The 20,840-nt window shown below is 49.4% G+C and overlaps 1 protein-coding gene across 4 annotated transcripts in view; it reads right to left on the bottom strand.

The window, feature by feature from the left end:
• Ctnnbip1 (catenin beta interacting protein 1) overlaps window positions 1-20,840 on the bottom strand; it is a 59,971-nt gene that overhangs the window by 11,486 nt on the left and 27,645 nt on the right. Inside the window, exons 2-5 of one of the 4 annotated variants that reach the window (XM_070037311.1) lie at window positions 14,530-14,614; window positions 7,705-7,844; window positions 6,935-7,025; window positions 6,682-6,788 (exon numbers count right to left, since the gene is read on the bottom strand). In XM_070037311.1, the coding sequence (XP_069893412.1) occupies window positions 6,697-6,788; window positions 6,935-7,025; window positions 7,705-7,800 (279 nt within the window). In that variant the 5' untranslated portion in view covers window positions 7,801-7,844; window positions 14,530-14,614 and the 3' untranslated portion in view covers window positions 6,682-6,696. Of the gene's footprint in view, window positions 1-6,681; window positions 6,789-6,934; window positions 7,026-7,704; window positions 7,845-10,173; window positions 10,271-10,558; window positions 10,679-14,529; window positions 14,615-20,840 lie in introns of those variants that run through there. The other 3 variants (XM_070037308.1, XM_070037312.1, XM_070037309.1) reach the window with 3 other exon arrangements.

Genomic DNA, 20,840 nt, shown 5'->3' on the forward strand with positions numbered 1-20,840 from the left:
ATCAGGCTCCACAATGGGACCAAAAAAAAAAAAAAAAAGAAGAAGCAGAGTGGCCTTTGAAAGATATCACCAGGGGCCTGATCCCAGAACAAAAGGGCAGCAGAAAGTGATAAGCACCAGTGGCTCACTCCTGTAATCCTAGTCACTCAGGAAACAGACCTATTGGACTGTGATTTGAGGCCAGCTTGGGCTGTGAAGTGAGAGACTCCATCTCCAGTTAACCAGTAAAATGCAGGGATGGAGGTATGGCTTAAATGGTAGAGCAATAGCTATAAGCAAGCAACCCAGCCAAGCAAGTACAAGGCCTTGAGTTCAAGCCCTGGAACCAACAAAACAAGGCCTAAATACTATGCTACTTTTTTTTTTTTTTTTTTTTTGTTCCGGTTGTGGGGCCTGAACTCTGGGTCTGGGCGCTGTCCCTCAGCTCTTCAGCTCAAGGCGAGCGCTCTACCACTTGAGCTACAGCGCCACTTCCCTATGCTACTTTAAAATGCATAGTGGAGGACATTGATGAATGTGAACTATACAACTTGTGGGTGGGGACTGGAGGGAGGGACTGGGAGAGAATGAGGGAACAGGAAATGTACTCATTACCTGACTCATGTAATTGTAATCCCTCTGTACATTACCTCTATAATAACAATGAAGTAAATTAATAACATTTTAAAAAATGCATAGTGGAGTGGCTCATGTCTGTAACCCTAGCTTCTCAGGAGGCTAAGATCTGAGGATCATGATTCAAAGCCAGCCCAGCCAGGAAAGTTTGTGTAACACTTATCTCCAATTCATTACCAAAAAGCTGGAAGTGTAGCTGTAGTTCAAGTGGTAGAACACTAGTCTTGAGCACAAAGGCTCAAGACAGCACCTAGGCCCTTGGTTCAAGCCCCAGGACCAGCACAAAAAACAAACAAACAAAAAAAAGCACAGTGCAGCCAGGCACTGGTGGTTCATGCCTGGAATCCCAGCTATTCATGAGGCTGAGACTAAGGACTATGGTTCAAAGCCAGCCTAGGCAGGAAAGTCCAGGAGACTCTTATCTCCAATAAACTACCAAATAGCTGGAAGTAGAGCTCCAGCTCAAATGGTACAGGACTAGAACAAAAAAGCTTAGGTACAGTGCCTAGGTCCTGAGTTTAAGCCCCATGACTGGCACCAAAAACAAAACAAAACAACAACAACAAAAGTAGTCCTGTAAACCATTCCTGAATCTACCTTGAAATAATGAGGATTTATATACAACAGCAGTAGGTGTAGGTATGGAACCCATGCTGGCTAGCTTTATGGCTATGTGTTATAGGTTCTTTGGGCCAATTTTCCTGACAGTGGGGCCCAAGACAGCACTTCATAGGGCTACGGTGAAGACTTACCAGGATAACCTTCATGTGTTACTAGGCAAGAAACTTGGCACAAAAATGAAACTTAATGAATGCTTCCATTAGTGTGATTAATAACAGAGATGAGAAGCAGAGATGCAACAGGCAAAGAGTGACCAGTGAATTATGGCAGTCAGTTGGCTGCATATAATACCATCACTAAAATGTTTTCTGTTTCGGAACACAGTATAATTGCCCTAAATAAGAAATACATGCTAAAATAAATCCTGTACAGTCCCAATTTTGTGACACAAATGCAAGCATAATTTTATCAGGGGTATGGCCTGCAGGTATATATTTGGGAATTGAAGAAAAAGTAATAAGTAACAGCTATAGCTAGAAAGCAGGGTTTAATCTGTTATACTTTTTCCATGGCTTCTTCCTCTCCCCCATTTTCTGCAATGACCATGTATCACTTCATAGCATAGCCAGGAAAGGCAATCGATACACGCGCATGCTCAGGAGGAACAGCACCAATGAGAAAGAAACGGGCTTGGCACTCTGCAGCCCGCTTCTCAAAGCTGCAGCTCCCCCCACCCCGCCCCCCTGCAGCCTGCCCTTCTCAGAAAGGCAACCTGCCCAGACAAGTATTGATCTCCTTTGGTTCAAAGCTAGGTCCTGCCTGGCTTCCAAGTCTGCTTGGTCACTGTGGGACCAGGAGATAGTGCGCACAGAACTCCCTGCTTTTCTAGACCATTATCTCCTATCCACTGTTTTTTTTTTTTTTTTTTTGGGTCCAGTCGTGGGGCCTGAACTCAGGGCCTGGGTGCTGTCCCTCAGCTCTTCAGCTCAAGGCTAGCACTCTACCACTTGAGCCACAGCGCCACTTCTGGCTTTTTTCTTTTTGCTTATGTGGTGCTGAGGAATTGAACCCAGGGCCTCATGCATGCAAGGCAAGCGCTCTACCACTGAGCCACCTTCCCAGCCCCTCCTATCCACTGTTGTATCCACCCATGCCCAGTACCTAGCGGAGCCCAGCCAGCCCCACTGACATAAGGTTGGAAAGAAGCCACATCCCAAGCTCAATGGAGAAACCGAGACAGTATGACAGTTAATAGCCAAGGTATCCATGTGAGACAGGAAGGCCTGATCAAAGTTGCAAGAGGTGGGGGTCTAGGGCTGGACTCCTAGAAGCTGAAGGAAACACAGAGACAGAAAGGAGTGGACACTGGAAGTGGTGTTGTGGCTGAAGTGGTAGAGTGCTAGCCTTGAGCTGATAGAGCTGAGGGATAGCGCCCAGGCCCAGAGTTCAAGCCCCAGGACCGCCCCCACCCCCACCCCCCAAAAAAGAAGAAAGGAGTGGATACACTTGAAAGACAAAGAAAGAAGGGAGGGGGCCAAGGAGGACAGGGAGGCAAAGAAAAGGTGTCACACAGTGGTCTCTGCCCAGCAGAGGCCCGGTGGACCAAGAAGTGGGAGGGCCCACCATTCACCTGCCAGAATCACCCCAAAGGTGTAGGCCTATGTCTTAGGCACATCCAACACCTACTTGTACCCAGCAGACATGGCGAGGCTGCTGCTCAAATACACACTCCTCTAACCTTGGTATGTGTATATGTGTGTAAGTACGTACTCCTAAACATGGCTGGAATCCAAGCAACAATGCTGAGTGCTGTCCCATGGGTGGGCTGCCCTGACCCTCTGTCTAGAGGAGCCCCAGGGGAATTACAAAATCTTTATCCGCTCAGGGAAGCCTAGCGCAGAACTCTGTCATCTGTTGAGGGACAGTACCACCTAGTGGACAGGAGGCACTCTGGCCAGGCCCCCTTACCATACCGCTCTGCTCCAGGACATGGGGCTGATCAAACCTTGCTTGGTCCCTTCCCTTGCCTATGTAATGGGGGTACCAAGCTTTGGCTACCTGGGTTAACTATGATTTGCAGGAGGCCCTCAGAATCCCCAGGTCTGTGGGTTGGGGGAGAGGAAGGAGTGGCTGTGCCTAGAAAAGCTTTACCTGTGCCTTGAAAAGTTTTACTTGTCTTCTGTTATTTTGTGATGAAGATAACCGCAAACAAGCACAACTACACATTCAGTTTAGTCCCTCCTTCTGGGGTTGTACATCTAAGGCAGGAGCTTATATTTAGGACTATGCCTTGAAGCTAAATGGCTCTCTGCTAGAATTCTAACCTGCCACCTCTCCATTGACAGAGCAATTGCTATTGTTAAGGAGTTGTACAAGGTGTTAAAATTCTATATGTCCCTATCTGGACGTTTTTTCCCCAGCAAGGCAAAGTTTACTTCCATTCAGAAGGATATGCGACTGGCAAGCACCCCTACATGGACTTTCTTTTTGGTGGGTCATTTGAATTCAGGGCCTGGGCACAGTCCCTGAGTTTTGCTCAAAGCTAGTACTCTACTACTTTGAGACATAGCGCCACTTCCGGTTTTCTGGTGGTTAATTAGAAGGAAGAGTCTCACAGACTTTCCTGCTGAGGCTGACTTTGAACAGTGATCCTCAGATCTCAGCCTCCTGAGTAGTTAGGATTACAGGTGTGAGGCATCAGTAATTGGTTTCCTTTTTTTTTTTTTTCTTTGTGCAAATAGTCCCATTCAGACTTTTAACTAAAGCATAGAAGCCAGTATGAGGCTAGTATGAGTTCAAACCATCCCAGTACAACCAAAAGATCAAAAACTTTTCTTTATATTAACCATCTGGTATGTACTGCTTCAGCTTTTCTTTCTTTATTCTCCCTCCCCGCTCTCCTATGTAGCATTTGAACTCAATGCCCAATACTTACTAACTAGGTAACGAACGAGGTGTTCTACCACTGAAGCCATACCCTAAGCATTTTTCTTTTTGTTTTAGGTGTTTTTCAAATAGAGTTTCTTGCAGGATCCAACTGTACTTCCTGTTTAGCTAGGATTACAGATGTGAACCACCGTACCCAGATTTTTTTTTTTTTTTTTTTTTTTTTTGTCAGTCATGGGGCTTGAGCTGGGCCTGGGCGCTGTCCCTCAGCTCTTCAGCTCAAGGCAAGTGCTCTACCACTTGAGCCACAATGCCATTTCCAGTTTTATGGTGGCTAACTGGAGATAAGAGTCTCAGGGACTTTACTGCCCAGGCTGGCTTTGAACTGGGATCCTCAGATCTCAGCCTCCTGAATAGCTAGGATTACAGACGTGTGCCACTGGCACCGCCCAGCTTGTTTTTTGAGAAAGGGTCTCAATTTTTTTTTTTCCATCCAAGCTGGTTTCAAACTATGATCCTCCCATCTTTGCTTCTCACATGGCAGGGATCACAGGAGTGAATCACTATGCCTGGCTCTCTATCAGCTCCTTCTTTTTGGCAGTACTGGGGCTTGAACTCAGGGCCTGTACTTGCTATGCAGACACTCTACCACTTGAGCCACACCTCCTAGCCCTTTTTTGCCTTCATTATTTCTCGAGAAGGGTTTCACATGTATGTGATCTGCCTGGTTACACTTCTCACTTGGCTAGGATGACAAAGACCACCACACCACCTATCAATTGACTGAATGGGTAGCCTCACATTTTTTCCTAGATTGGCTTTGAACAACAATCTTTTGCTCTCTGCCTCCTGAGTAGCTAAGGTTATAGGAATGAGCCACTGGTACCCAGCTACTGGAACCTTTTGTTAATTTTTGAATAGGGTCTTGCATATTGCCTGGGCTAGCCTGTACCACGATCCTGCTCTTTATGCTTCTGTGAAGCGAGGATGACAGGCATGCACTGCCATTCCTGGCTTTTTATTATTTTAAGACAGAGATCCCCCTCCCCCACAATCTAGCCTTGAACTGTGATACTCCTGATCTCAGCCTCCCAAGTAGCTAGGATTACAGGCATAAGCCTTTTTGTTTCTATACAAACATAGGAGTGAGTGTATGTAGCAGGGCATATGTGGTATATGCCTACTCTGATATCCAGTCCTACAATTTACTTCGATTTTTTTCCATTAAAAGCATCCCACAAGGGCAACCCACAAGGGGTGTTCTTACCACACCAGCTCAAACAGGGAAATTCAGGGCCTCATAACCACCAGGGAAAGAAGGTGAGCCCCTAGGGACTTGCAAGGCTTAGGTTTTCAGGTAGACCTGAAGAGAGGGCCCATACTGGAAACCCACACTAGCCCTGGAGGAGAACGTGCCTAGCTCAAGAGACCCTGAGGGCTGGGAAGGTGACTCAGTGGTAGAGCGCTTGCCTTGCATGCATGAGGCCCTGGGTTCAATTCCTCAGCACCACATAAGCAAAAAGAAAAAAACCCGGCGCTGTGGCTCAAGTGGTAGAGTGCTAGCCTTGAGCTGAAGAGCTGAGGGACAGCACCCAGGCCCAGAGTTCAGGCCCCACGGCCGGAACACCCCCCCACACACCAAAAAAAAAGAGAGACCCTGAGAGGGTGGAGCTGACTGTACACAGCTTGGCCGTATTGTTGCTTAGCATATAGTATGCCTGAGTAGGCATGTCTGGGCAGGCTAGGCACGGTAAGCATCGTCCCAGGCTGCCATGTGAGCCACTGGAGTGGTCTGGAAGGTTTCTGCTGAGCTGGGTACACAGGATGGGTCACACCCAACATCAGTGCTTGGGAACCAGCCTCTGTGCCAGCCAGGTAGAGAAGACGAGACATCCAGAATAACCAGGACAGCAGCCTGGTGTGCCAGATCTTCTGTTCTCCCTAGCAGCATCACAACATGGCAAATGTAGCTCTTAGCACGCTGCTCTAGGAGTCGATCCTGTCTGGACAGGTTGTGGATGTCCATTATTATGACCAATAATCTCAACAAAGCAGAAAGCAGAAAGTGGAGTTGTGGGTTAGAATGTCAGGCACAGTGTGGGATAAGCCATCTAGAGAGAAAGCCTCATAAGTGACTGAGGGACACAGAACTACTGGCTAGTCTCATCTGGGATGATGAGGACAGGCCGTGAGGAGCTGCTCTGGAGATGGACTAGACTTGCATCCCGGCTCTCCAGTAACTGGTTGCATGATGAAGGGCAAAGAGAGATTGCTTCCAAACTGCTTCCTTGCTGCTCACTGGAAGTAATCCACTAGTCACTATCTATACTTAAATGAAGTGATGGGTATCAATCACTTGACACAGTGACTGTCATGCAATGTCATGCAATATACACTCAAATGATACTTATGACCGTGAATGACAGAACTCCCTTTGGGCACACAGACATCTAGGCCCTCTGGGGCAACACTCCTGGCCACATCCAGGGCCATTCCAGTTTCATGGCCTGTGCCCAGGCAACAGTGACAGTGCTGTGCTTGTATACAGGGCAGTTTCAATGTTCCTGAACAAGGTGCTAGGTGGCAGGGGTCAGACTGGAAGTTAAGGAAATGTAGCAACTAGACCCTCTGAAGCTACAAGGCTCCCAGACAGCTCCATTTCTTGCCTCTTCCAGGCCTACAAAGGGACCCATCTTCTGCCTTGTTGGGTCCTTGATTCCCAACGCCTGTGGAAGGAGATAACACTGGGTAGGAGCCTCTATGTGGGGACACGAGGGGGATAAAGCCCTTCCTTGTCCACCCCAACTCCCTGGATCACCATCTAGCTTTCCACAGAACCACTGGGATCTCTGGGCCATGGCCCTGAACTCACCCTGGTCGATAGAGTGCTGAGGCAGTTGGCTGAGCTGGCTGCTGACCACCCCGGCGTAGGTGCGCAGGAACTCCTCCTCACTGGCCGTTAGCTGCAGGGTGAGAGCACTATGGTAAGGGGCAGCACACACCTGCTCCCTGGAAGGCCCTGGCCCAGGCCTGCCTGCCCCCACTGAGTGCATTTCCTTTGGCTCTGTGGGCCCTTCAGTCCCAGCGTGAGCACTCTCTCCTCACTAGACACCTGTTCCCTGGGCCTACAGGCCTTGCCACTTGGACAGTGTCTGAGATCGGTGTCTAGTCTTGGTACTGAGCCAGTGGGAAGATGTGGGTCTTGCTCAGAGAGATGATGGTCAACGGGAAATTCCAAATCCCTTCTCTTTTCTAAAGTTGGCCATACCTGCTTGTCTGCTGTTCTCCTCAGTGCCTGCCTTGCCCAGCTGCCCTGCACATGCCCCCCTGGGAGAACACACTATGAGGGGCTGGTGGAGGGGAAGCAGGAAGGTCAGGGCCTTCAGGGCCTTCACCCTCCTGGGCCCAAACATGTCACGGGGGTGGGAAGACTACCCTCCGTGGTGCCTCGGAAGTGGGCAGGCTGTGCTCTCTCCCTGGGGGGCGGGGTGGGTGCTGAACTGCACACAGAGCTAAGCCATAGGCCCACAATTCCTTCCCAGACCAGTGTAGCCACCCCATAGGTGGCTGCGGCATGGCATCCCTTCCGATTCAGGGCAGCAGGTACCCTCCCCGGGAGGCTGTTCCCCACCACACACTCACGTTTGACCCCATCTTCCTCAGCATGAGCAGCACACGGACTTTCTGCTGAATGTACATCTCCTCCGGACTCTTCCCGGGTGCTCCCTCACGGTTCATCCCCCTGCCCAGCTCCGGGGACTCCTGCAGAGGACGGGGCAGCACTGGGGAGAAAGGTGGTCAGAGTGAGACATACTCATGTATTGATGCTATAGGCGATGCACATCTTTCCCACGTAGGCCCTTCCCACCTGCCGTCTCACTTATGGAGGCGATGGTGAGCTGCCCAGTCCCGCTCTTGCCCTATCCACTCCAATGAACCCGTTTCGCTCAGCAGCTTATTCCTGGGCAGGGGCTGGAGGAAGCCGCTGGGCAAGCCTGCCACTTCTGTGCATAAGGCTGTTAAGTTGGGGAGAGAGCAGACCAGACTTCAGGCCAGCTCTAGCTTCCAGCTTCCCCACAGCAAGACTCCTACCAGGGCTGCAGAAAATGCAGAGCACATGAAAAGCAAGCAACTGGCACATCTGCAGTAGTATGATCTCAGGTGGCTGGCTTGGGCATTTGGCTGAGATCAGTGCCCAGCCCCCAGACCTAGAGACAGCTCTCTGTACAGAAGCCCCTGCTGAGTTCAAGAGGCCAGCTCCTGGGCTGGGCTCCAAGAAGTCCTTCAAGGGGGAGAGGAGGCCCCAGGGTAGAGAGGCAGAGGCACTGACAGAGTTGGCTTGCCCCTGTGCTCACAAACCCACCCCACCTGTCACAGGGCAGCTGTGAAGGCCTGCAGTTGTTTCCAGGTGTTTCAGGCCTGACGTGCAGCTAGGCACTGGGAGAGAACCCCAGGGCCTCCTCCAGGAGGAGCTGGAGGAGAGAGGCGAGTGTGGAGGGGCTTGGGTTACACACTTGTAACTCCTGGATGAGTCAGAAATAACACAGCAGCAGCTGGTGTGTGTGTGTGTGGGGGGGGTGGAACCTCATCAGTCCTGGAGCCAAGGAGCTGCACAAGGAACTAGGAACAGGGCTGACAGGCCAACACTCCTCACTCCTGATATGGGCTGCCCTCAAAGGCCTGCAAGCCCTAGACCAGGGTTTCACCCAGACAGGACGGCACTCTGTGCCAGAGCCTGGGCCTGGGCAGCAGCCGCCTCCCTGTCGACAGTTGTCAATGCTCATCCCCCAAAAGCTAATTCCTTACTGGTCCTAAAAAATTGGGCCAAGAGCTGGGTGCTGGTGGCTCATGCCTGTAATCCTAGCTACTCAGGAGCTGAGATCTGAGAATCACAGTTCAAAGCCAGCCCTGGGCAGGAAAAGTCCATGAGACTCTTTATCTCCAAGAAACCACCAGAAAATCCTAAGTGGCACTGTGACTCAAGTGGTAGAGCTCCTGCCTTGAGCTGAAGAACTGAGGGACAGCGCCCAGGCCCAGAGTTCAAGCCCCACGACCACCACCACCAACAACAAAAATAATGGGCCAAGATCGCAGTACCAGCTCCCGAGCCTGTGCTGTGGCCCTGGCTGGTCAGTGTAGGAACCTTCTCAATAAAGTTGCTTCTCTATTAAAATAAAAAAAAAAAAATAATGGGCCAAGTAGGGCTACATTATGGCTGTGCACATTATGCAGCCTGGGGCTTATTCCAGATCCTTCCTTCACACCTTTAAATGCCCAGACTCCAGGCCCTTTTCCTCTACTGTCTGCAAATAACAACTGCCTCAAACGTTGTCTTGGGGGAACATGCCAGCCTTCAGACAGCCCTTACTTCCCAAAAGGCTGAGCAGAAAAGTGTGGTTCTAAGGTAATACTTCTCCAGTCACGCCATTCTCTTCTGCGCCCACATAACACTGTTGATCTGAGGTGGGATCCTACACAAACACACAAAGAGTGAGCCATATCTTGGGCGTGGATCATGTGACCTTATCTCCTCCCTGATGGCCCTCACCACTTCCTCATCACCTTCACTACCTCTCCTCTCCTTTCCCCTAATTAATAGACAGAACCATTTAAAAAGATCAGAAGAGGGCCAACTGGACACTGGTGTCTTATGCCTGTAGTCCTAGCTATTCAGGAAGTTAAGAGCTGAAAATCTCAGTTCAAAGCCAGAACATGCAGAAAAGTTCTCAAGACTCTATCTCCAATTAACCAGTAAAATGCTAGACTACAGGTGTGGTTCAAGGATTGGGTGGGAAAAGCCAAGCAAGAACACAAGGCCCTGAGTTTAAGCTACCGAATAAATACCAGAAGAGATGACATCACTCCCTGCCTAATCCTACCAGATAATACACACTTTACCCATGTTCCTGATCTAGTCGGCCTCTCCCTACTCCTCCTCTTGGATGTCCCCACACACAGAATCCTCTGAGCCTGGAATTGGCTTCTGATCAAACTCCACTTGAGCTTTCCTCTCCAGAGAAGCTTCTGACAGCAAAATAGAACCTGATTCTGTGCCCCACCCCAGTCTTCCTGGTCTATAGGCCGGTCACAGTGTCCCAGTTTTCTGAGTACCTGCTTATCATCTCTCCCATGCCTTGCTAGAAGACCTGGGCTGTATCCACTTTACTTCCCCCATCATCCTGGAGCCTGGAACCTGGCAGGAAGCGTAGTCAACACTGCCCAGTTAGTTGAATGGAACAGGGCAACAGCCTACAGTATCTAAGCTTCCTCTTCTTTATGATGTTTACAATTCAGAACCAAATGTATTGTTGGAGGGTAGCTTCTGCAAGCAGCTCTGAAGGCTAGCAGCTGTGTCCTGATGCCATAGGGCTGACCTGTAGTGAGGCACCAGAGACACCCAGACCCTCACAAGGAGGCGCTAGAAGAGAAAGGTAGATAAACCCAATCGCTTATGAACAAATTTAGCTTTTCCAAAGAACTCTAACTTCCAACATACTTGGTTGCCTGAGCTACTATATTCTCCAGAGGACTTCAGACATGTTCCTCCAAGCCTTGAAACTGTGAAGCAGGGATCCCAGGAGCAAAAACCTTCCAATTCTGTCCTGAGCCCAAGGGCTAGTATACGCCTGTGAAAGACATGAAGGGATGCAAGAGACTGGCCACTAGGTGTCGCCCCACCCAAGACCGCTTGAGTTGCAGGGTGTTCTTATCACCCCATAGCTAGTATGGGAAACAGGCGCCTTGCTGGGGCTGCCTTTATTCTAAACCACTGTTACAAATCACATCCAGTCAGCCTGGCTCCATTCATTCCAAAAGCCAGCTCTATCCGGGCAAGGAGTGGTCTGGTTTGTGCTGTCCTGTCCATGGGACCTCTTTCTTGTTGCTGGAAGCACGCGAGGGTGAGACTAGGACATCTCTTCTACATCATGGAATCATTTCACACAGGGCCCACGTTACAAACAATCCTACCCTCTCCTGGGGAATGGCTTGTCATCTCATCCCCTTGCCTGTGGCAGCCTAGTTCCCAGGACACCTCATATTGATTTTGAAGGGTTGATGGCTGCTCGCAGCCATAGCTTGAGTTGTCAGCCAGAGCTGACTGGGTTTTTGGAGCTGATCACTTCAACATACTTCCCTGGCAGAGCTGTTTGTTCCTCCTTCAGGAAACTCCTCGTTTGACATTTCTACAAATTCTGGTCACCTAGCATTTTCAAGCTCTTGCTTTCAGCTGATTCTTCCTGCCTAGGGCTGGATCTGGGGCAGAACATGACCGGAAGTGCATGTTTATACCCTTCACACACCAGCTTAAATGCTCTAGCAATGCCGTGATGCATTGACACGATTCTGTCCTAATCTGCAATAAGGATGTCAATGTGACGAGAATTAATAATTGAAAAGGGTAAATCATAATCAACTCAAACAACACAGGCATCGCAGCCAAGGGTATACTACAAGCATATCACAGCATGTTGAAGTTTGTTGCCTAGCCAAGCAAATGTACTATTAAATTTTCATCACAATTGTGACAAGCATCACATTAACTTGAAATTGAGAATTCTTATTTCTCCCTGTAGTAAAAGAGAACTGGTCTCCATTAAAACATGTGTAAATTACATAAGCTCTGCTACTAATTTAGATGCTAATTATTCATCCAAATTTAAGAATCAAAAATAACGATGCTTCCCAATTGTGGTCTTGGCTATCCCTATCATCTATAGGGCAGCACCTTCCTTCCAAATCCTAAGAAAAATTCTCAGCATTAGTCAAAGATGAGCCAAGAGGGCTAGGAAGGTAGCTCGGTGGTAGAGTGCTTGCCATGCATGCATGAGGCCCTGGATTCCATTCCTTAGCACCCATAAACAGAAAAAACTGGAAGTGGTGCTGTGGCTCAAGTGGTAGAGCGCTAGTCTTGAGCTGAAGAGCTGAGGGACAGCACTCAGGTCCAGAGTTCAGACCCCACGACTGACCAAAAAAAAAAAAAAAAAAAGAAAAGAAAAAAGAAAAAAGATTCACAGAGAGAACAACTGTGGAGCTGCAACTCTGAGAGGCCCCTGCATGCTCTGGGAGATACCCCAGATGTCTGCACGGATGCCACCCTGCCTCTACATGAACCTAATATTGACTACCACATGATCTTCAGCTTTTAAGACACTGATCTCACCTTAGAAGTTGGTACCTAGAGAACAAGACAAGAATGTGACATGCAGCCTGGTGCCAGTGGCTCATGCCTGTAATCCTAGCCACTTGGGAGGCTGAGACCTGAGGATCGTGGTTCAAAGCCAGCAGGGGCAGGAAAATCTGTGAGACTCTTACCTCCAATGAACCTCCAGAAAACCAGAAGTGGCGTTGTAGCTCAAGTGGTAGAGTGCTAGCCTTGAGCTGAAGAGCTGATGGACAGCACCAGGCCCAGAGTTCAAGCCCCACAACCGACCAAAAAAAAAAAAGAATGTGACACGCAGCCATCAGAGGCTGGGTGGCTTGGGCTATCTTCTGGGTTTCCCATCTTGGAAATGCAACTGATTCTGGTAAGAGCTTGGAAAGCTAGCTTCCCCTTTGATGGGCTCAAGTGGCTCTGAATACAATCAGTTATCTGCAACTTATTTTTTTAATTTATAAATGGGAACTAATGCTGTTTGTATACCCACAATTACATAAAGTAGAATATCTATACACATAGGGGTCTTGCACCTGCTAAGAAAATACCATATAACCTAGGCCAGGACAGACCACATGGATGAATCCTTTAGGTACACAGGCACTTGTGAATTCTGGGTCATAGAAATTGTCTCTTGTTTTGTACATTTAAAAATACACCATAAGGGGCTGGGAAGGTGGCTCAGTGGTAGAGTGCTTGCCTTGCATGCATGAGGCCCTGGGTTTGATTCCCCAGCACCACATAAGCAAAAAGGAAAAAAGCCGGAAGTGGCACTGTGGCTCAAGTGGTAGAGCGCTAGCCTTGAGCTGAAGAGCTGAGGGACAGCGCCCAGGCCCAGAGTTCAGGCCCATGACCGGACCAAAAAAAAAAAAAAACGAAAAAAAAAAATAAATAAAAAAAAAAGAAGATAAAATAAAAAAATAAAAAATAAAAAATAAAAAAATAAAAATAAAATACACCATAAGGGGCTGGGAAGGTGGCTCAGTGGTAGAGCGCTTGCCTTGCATGCCTGAGGCCCTGGGTTCGATTCCTTAGCACCACATAAGCAAAAAGAAAAAAGCCGGAAGTGGCGCTGTGGCTCAAGTGGTAGAGCACTAGCCTTGAGCTGAAGAGCTGAGGGACAGCGCCCAGGCCCAGAGTTCAGGCCCCACAACCGGACCCCCCCCCAAAAAAAAATACACCATAAGAGCCAAGTGCCAGTAGTTCACATCTGTAATACTAGCTATTCAGGAGACTGAGATCTGAGAAGTGCAGTTCAAAGCCAGCCTGAGCAGGAAAGTCTGTGAGATTCCTACCTTCCTTCACCATCAGGTAAACCCTACAGGAACCCACAAAGCAATTAATTGCTCTGTTATTCCTGCAGGTATCAAAGCATCAAAATAGCAAGGAATCCCAGGAACTTCAACTCAAGTCTCCACCAAAAAAAGCTGGAAATGGAGCTGTGATTCAAGTGGTAGACCTGAGTACAAAAGCTCACGGACAGTGCCCAGGCTTGAGTTCAAGCCCCAGAACTGGCACGCGTGCACACAACACACACACACACACTATATATATATATATATATATATATATATATATCATGAGGACTGAGGGTACAGCTCAGCATTGGAGCTTTTGTCTAGCATAGGTAAGACACTGGGTTCCACCCTTAGCACTACAACAACAACAATAAAATACATCAAATGCTTACACATAAAAGGATATACACATTTTCACCAAGTTTCTATCAGACAAAAATATATCATCTAATTGTGTGACTAGTAGAGTTTATATAAAATATTAACCCAGAATGTATACAAATCTTAGCCTGAAGAAAGGGCAGCCCCACATTTACCTTAAGAACCCACACATTAGGGGCTGGGAAGGTGGCTCAGTGGTAGAGTGCTTGCCTTGCATGCCTGAGGCCCTGGGTTCGATTCCTCAGCACCACATAAGCAAAAAGAAAAAAAGCCAGAAGTGGTGCTGTGGCTCAAGTGGTAGAGCGCTAGCCTTGAGCTGAAGAGCTGAGGGACAGCGCCCAGGCCTAGAGTTCAGGCCCCACAACTGGACCCCCAAAAAAAAAAAGAAAAAAGAAAAGAACCCACACATTAGAGGGGAGCAGCTCAGTGGAACAGCCGGTGCTGACTCTGCACGGGCCCTGGGTTCAGTGCCCAGGACCATCAAGGGGGGAAAAAGACCCCCTACATTCGAGGAAATGTATGGTAAGGGAAATGGAGAAAGGAAACTTGGGGAGTTAAGCTGCTGGTCAGCCCTGCCTCTACCCAACACTGTCCCATGACTACACAGCAGGCACCTTTCCCTCAGGTCCTTACCTGCTTCTGGAAATTGACTTCAGGCAAACAAGTGCTGAACTGTGAGGGCAAGGCTGCGGCCAGGAAGAAATAGGAAGGTGGCGCCCTGTGGAAACAGAACATGGGTTATGGGAGGAGTGGGAAGGCCCCGGAGGCCCATGTACACGCCCCGTGCTGGAGGAACCAGACTCCTGGCGGGAAGCTCATGGCCGGGGACTCTGCCAGAGTCCAGAAATACCTGTGTATCAGGCAAGCCCAGGGGACCTGCTCCAACACCTCCAGGACCAAGTGCTGACTGCAGCACACAGACCTGTCATTCCCGGCTGAAGCAGGTCGGCCTGCTTGACACCACACACCTCTCCCCTGGGTTAGTCACCAGTCTAGAGACATCATGGACCAGAATGACTGACTCAGTGCAACAGCTGAGGGATGAGTCTCACACCTGCAAGAGATGATGCCCCACCCACCAATCACACATGTGCGCCAACGGAGCATCTGTCCACCTGGGCCAACCTCAACCGGCACAGACACATGTTATACATACCCAAAAGTACAGTGACACTTACTCACACGCCAGCCAGCCTAGCTGCAGTAGCCGAAGTGCTACTCAACACCCTTCTTCCAGGAATGGAAGAACACTGCTTTCTTTGCTAATGCCTCCCCACATAGCCCTCTCACCCGGCAGGCTACTACAGAGAAGCACAGCCGGCTGAGGGGTGGGAGTAGGAGCCCTGTTGGCTGCCCCGCAGTGCACAAACCTCCTGAGACCACCTCTGAACCTACCTCTCAGAGCACCTGACTCATGGGCAGCCTCTCAGCATGCGGGCTTACCGTAAGAGGCTTGAGGACATCACTAAGAAATGGGTTTTGTGGACAGCATAAGAGCTGGGATAGCTTGGAAAACCCTCCTCTACTGTCCTCAATGACCTTCTGTTTTTTGATGCTGATCCTAGCGCTTGAACTCAGGGCCTAGATGCTGTCTCTGAGATTTTATGCTCAAGGATAGCACTCTACCACTTGAGCCACAGTTCCATTTCCAGCCTTTTGGTGGTTAATTGGAGCTAAAGAGTATCACAGACTTTCCTGTCCAGGTTAACTGTGACTGTGATTCTCAGATTTAAGCCTCCTGTGTGGTTAGGATTACAAGTGGGAGCCACTGGCACCAGTGACTTTTGCACAGAAAGCTGTGTGTGTCTAAGGGCTGAGAAAGATATGTTTTCCAGAGGAAGTGGGACTTCAAAGGCCTCTTCTAAAATCCAGCATCTCTCTAAGCCTCAGACCCTCTGCTGTGTGTGTCCTTCCATCCAGAGGATGGCTCTGGGAATGAAGAGCCACCATCCACCCTGCCACCCGCCTCTACCATCAGGCAAGCCCTACAGGAACCAACTATTTATAGCAACTAATTGCTCTGTTAGTCCTGCAGGTATCAAAGCATCAAAATACCAAGGAACCCCAGGAACGTCAACCCAAGTCTCCACATTCCTTCAAAAAGAGATGAAAAGAGTGTCTTTGCATACTTCTAAAGGACTTTAATTTCTTCAGTTACGACGACGGCTAATTGTCTCTTCCGGCTATAGGGTCAGGCTCTTCCAAGGAGCAGAGGAGAGCTGTGCATGCAGGACATTAAGGGAAGGGGTCAGAAGAACAGACTGACCAGGGGTGACCAGTCAACTGTCCCAGCTGTCATTTTAGAATTAGGTCAGAAATAAAACTGAGGCTCAAGATACCTGGGCCTGGCACAGGTCAGTCCGTGAGTGTGCACCGGGAGCTGGCTCTGCCTCCGGTCAGCTACCACTGACTGGCTGTGCAGCCTGAGGCCAGTCAGAGACCCATCACCCTTCTCTGCTCTTTGCTTCACCATTCGTAAAAGAAATGCCTGTTGCTGGCCAGTCTCCCCGGAGGACATGAAATGAGAGGCAGATAGCTTTATGGGCTGAAGGCTGGGACGTGGCACTTGACCCCATATTTGGCTTTCTTCTTTGCTGGTACCACATACAAGGCATTTGTGGATTTCCTGACTGTGAGCTACCTAGCTTGCTTGCTTCCTTTCCTTCCTTCTTCTCTTCTACTTCTTTTATATTTTTTTAAATACTGGAGATCAAAGCCAGAGGCCTCAGACACACTAGGCAAGCTATATCCCCACCGCCCCAACCCGACTCTGAAATTCTTCTTGTTGTTGTTGTTGGTTGTAGGGCCTGAACTCTGGGCCTGGGCACTGTCCCTCAGCAATTCAGCTCAAGGTAAGCGCTCTACTACTTAAGCCACAATGCCACTTCCAGCTTTTTCTGCTTATGTACTGCTGAGGAATCAAACCCAGGGCCTCATGCATGCAAGGCAAGCACTCTACCACTGAGCCACCTTCCCAGCCCCATTCTTAATGACTTTTGAGCAAAAAGCCCTACAGTGGATCCTACAAATTACACAGCTGATCTAGAATGCAAAACAGAGGTCGAAGTGACTGCCAAGGGCCCTACAGCTGAGGTACACACTATCTTGACTCAAGAAGATTTGTCAAGGGGCTGGGAAGTTGGCTCAGTGGTAGAGCGCTTGCCTTGCATGCCTGAGGCACTGGGTTCGATTCCTCAGCACCACATAAGCAAAAAGAAAAAAGCCGGAAGTGGCGCTGTGGCTCAAGTGGTACAGCACTAGCCTTGAGCTGAAGAGCTGAGGGACAGTGCTCAGGCCCAGAGTTCAGGCCCCACAACCGGACCAAAAAAAAAAAAAAAAAAGAAGATTTGTCAAACCATTCTAGGTACACACTGCACCAGGACTGGGGAATAGAGATACAGAAGGAGGCTATGATGCAGAGCCTGCCTCCAGAGATGACCAAATGATTGAGGAAACCACATTACACCCAGAGAAGGCCGCACAAATAAGGTATGTCAGGTTAAAACACGAGCATTCTGAGTGTCAACCATAAAACCACATGCTGTTTCATGTGCTATCCCTGAGCTCAGAGACAGGAGGGAGAGCAAGAGGGTGAATACAGGGTAAGGACTAAGTTACCAATGACAGGGGGTGGGGGTACAGTCACTGAGCTGGCCCTTAATGGATGAATAGGAGTTGACTTGAGGAGAAGAGGAAGGGGCAGGGCACAGACATTCACCCAACAAGAAAGAATATACTAGATCCACTTGTGATAAGGGCATACAATACCAGTCAACCCCACGACAACACATCTCCAACACTTTAACACACTGGATGGATGTGCAAGGAGCCTAGTGTATGCGCTGCTGAGAGCCAGGACGACAGCCATGGTTGTGAGAGAGGCTGCCTGGTCCAGTGATGGTGGAAAATAAGCCAGGCAGCTAGGACTGAGAAGTCCACATAGGCTCAGAAGCAGAAGGATGATGAGAGTAAGCAGGTGCTACGGTGAGAATCGCAAAGCATTCTGAAGCCAGAATCAAATTAGGGATCAATACCGGGGTCTCCTGATAGTTCAGGGATGGAACAGGGCTTTTGGCAGAAGGGGGGTGAGGGATTGAACAGCAGTAGGCACCTCTTACACAACACCTCATGCACAACAGTGAGCACATAGGAAGGACCTAGGCTCTAGCAGGAACGCAAAAGGGCAAGGGTTGGTCTGGGGCCAGGATATCAACTGTGGAAGGTCCAGGCTGCCATGAGACATCAGGCCCTGGTCAGGGGGTGAGTGAGCAGAGTGAAGTGAGACTTGCTTGGCTCCGTATGACACCTGAGTGCAGCTGAAGGACAAAGTGAGGAGAAGGACTCCAGTTGAGAGCCGATTCCAGGGAGGTGAGAGATTGATTTCCAAGAAGGGAACATGAAGGACGAGAGGCCAGCCATGCTTGCCTGTGCACCCCCCCAATTCCATCATCACAGCACTTATTAAACATTAACCCAGTGAGTACTAAGGAGCCCCCTCCCCACACCCAGCCCCAACAGTCAGGGATGCTTAGGCAGCATAACCCTTGGCTCCAACAGACAGATCTGGCATCCCAGCTTCCTCTTCTTCCACTGTGAGTGCCTTCCAGGAACTCAGAGAGCCGCCTATCACCTCAAAGGGCAGGACTGAGGTACAGTCTTATTGGCCTTTGTACTTGCCTGGCTCCTGAACTGCATGGTGGTCTCCTATGACTGGCTTGAACCTTACTCCTATTTGCCTCCTCTACATGGGATCGGCTGACAGTAATGGAGGGGCTCTGCAAGATAGATACTGTGGGTGGTCTCCACAAAGACATCAAGGAAGAAAGAGGGCTGAAGATGCTGCGGGAATCGTATCACAAAGGCCGAGACGGGTAGGAGTACAGAAAAGGCCCACACAGAGCAGAGTGGGTTAGGAAAGGCATGGCTGACTTGGCTAGGCCTCAATAGGGTGATCACTGATCACTCACTCTCTTTGTCTCTGTGTGTTTCATATTGCTGCGGCAGTGGCTACGGTGACTAGATTTCAAGGCAGGATCACCTGGAGAGCTGTACCAGACAATTTCCTCAGCCTCTGAGGATCCAGGGAAGGCCTCAATGAGTGCTGCCCAGGCCCTCCTGCTGGCCAGTGGCTTGGGGGAAGGAGGGAACCTGCTCAGTGAAGGAGGCCTGGGGTCTGGGCAGCATGGGCAGCCCTCTCTCCAACCACAGGACAGGAACTAAAAGGGAGACAGATCAGCTGCCTCTAGCATATAACCTGGAGGTATATATAAACCAGGATCTTGAGTTGCAGGCACAGTCTGCTACCCAAAGAACCCCGAGGAAGATGGGGAGGGAGCAGAGCACTAGTTCCATCTTGCATGGTGGTCACACATGCTCATGTGCCCATCTCCCGTGACCGGCCTGAGCCAGGTGGCACTGAAGTGAGCCATAGTCTTTCTTCTCTATTCCGCCTCTTACTGTGTGATACCCAGAAATATGGTACAGATCATGCTAAGTCAAAAAAAGGAAACACACAAAAGAACACAGAAACCAACACCAAGCAGTCACATAAACAGAGGCTGGAATTCTACGAAATGAGAATACTTCACACCAGGCAGTGCAGAGCTCTGCAGCGAATACCAGACACCAGGGGAGGGGGCACCAGAGCGCGCTGTTGTAAGGCAGCATCCTGCCAGACACCAATGTGGCCTCGGGGAAATGTGTCCAATCATCCCATCAATAAACTTATGGAATACTTACTATGTGCTGCTTGTCAGTGAACAGTTAAAATGCGTTCTCTGTGCATTCTAGTCAGAGGGCAGGTCAGACGGTAAAGAAAAAAGGAGTAATGGATAAATAACAGGTAGTGAGGGGAAGGGCAGGTATTATGATAAAACCAGCAAGGTGGGGAGACCAGGAGGGTTGGAGGGTGAAGACAGTGAGAGGGTACGCTGGGAAGCAGAGCTGGGCAGAGGTTCTAGAATGTGGTGGGAAAATATGGAACAGGGCCATGGAGGCCTCTGTGACCTCTATGTGACCTTCACGAACAAGGCAGCCACTGTGGAGCTAGATGCTCTGGAATGCTTGGTCTTACTTGGGCTAGCAGGGCCACCCTGACTGCAGAAACCGAAAAGTGGTCACGGGGAGAGAGCAGAGGTAATGGTGGGAATCCAGGTGAAGCTGCTGGTCAGGTATGTGGCAGTCAGCTGGGACACATGTACACGCTGGCTTGCTGCCTTGCCCAAAGGAGGGGTGGGGGAGAAGGAGGGGAGATCAAGGGCATGTGGTGGAGGCTCCCAGGTTGTCTGGTTAAACAACAGGTCTTGGGGCTGGGAAGGTGGCTCAGTGGTAGAGTGCTTACCTTGCATGCATGAGGCCCTGGGTTCGATTCCTCAGCACCACATAAACAAAAAAAGCTGGAAGTGGTGCTATGGCTCAAGTGGTAAAGCACTAGCCTTGAGCTGAAGAGCTGAGGGACAGCGCCCAGGCCCAGAGTTCAGGCCCCAGACGGGACCCCCCAAAAAACAAAAAAACAAACAAGAAACAAAAAAAACAACAGAAGATCTGTGTTCTGATCTCAACTAAGAAGAGGAAGATGCAAATAGAGCAATTTAGGGGAATAATTAGAGGGTTTTGTTTGTTTGTTTTCTTTTTCTCCTGCTTAGGATCTAGGAATACAGGGCCCTGAGCACACTAGGCAAGTATTCTACCATTGAGGTCTACCTCCAGCTCCAGCCTCTCCCAGCTATAAGCATGGTACTGCCTCAAGAGCAGTGGTAAAAAGTAGATGAAGTAACAAAAGCAACACTCAGTGGTTGGTAACAAATACTAGTTACTAATGGTAAGATGAGAAGACCACAGGAAACAAGCACACAGTAAGAGTTCAAAGCCTTCATTTACTCCCTTCTTTCCCCAAGTTTACCCATTTAGCTCCCAAATGGCTCAAGGAATGAAAGGGGTGAAGA

This window comes from Dipodomys merriami, unplaced genomic scaffold (assembly GCF_024711535.1).
Source record: "Dipodomys merriami isolate MVZ:Mamm:240054 unplaced genomic scaffold, mDipMer1.0.p SCAF_28, whole genome shotgun sequence".
Classification (NCBI taxonomy): Eukaryota; Metazoa; Chordata; class Mammalia; order Rodentia; family Heteromyidae; genus Dipodomys; species Dipodomys merriami.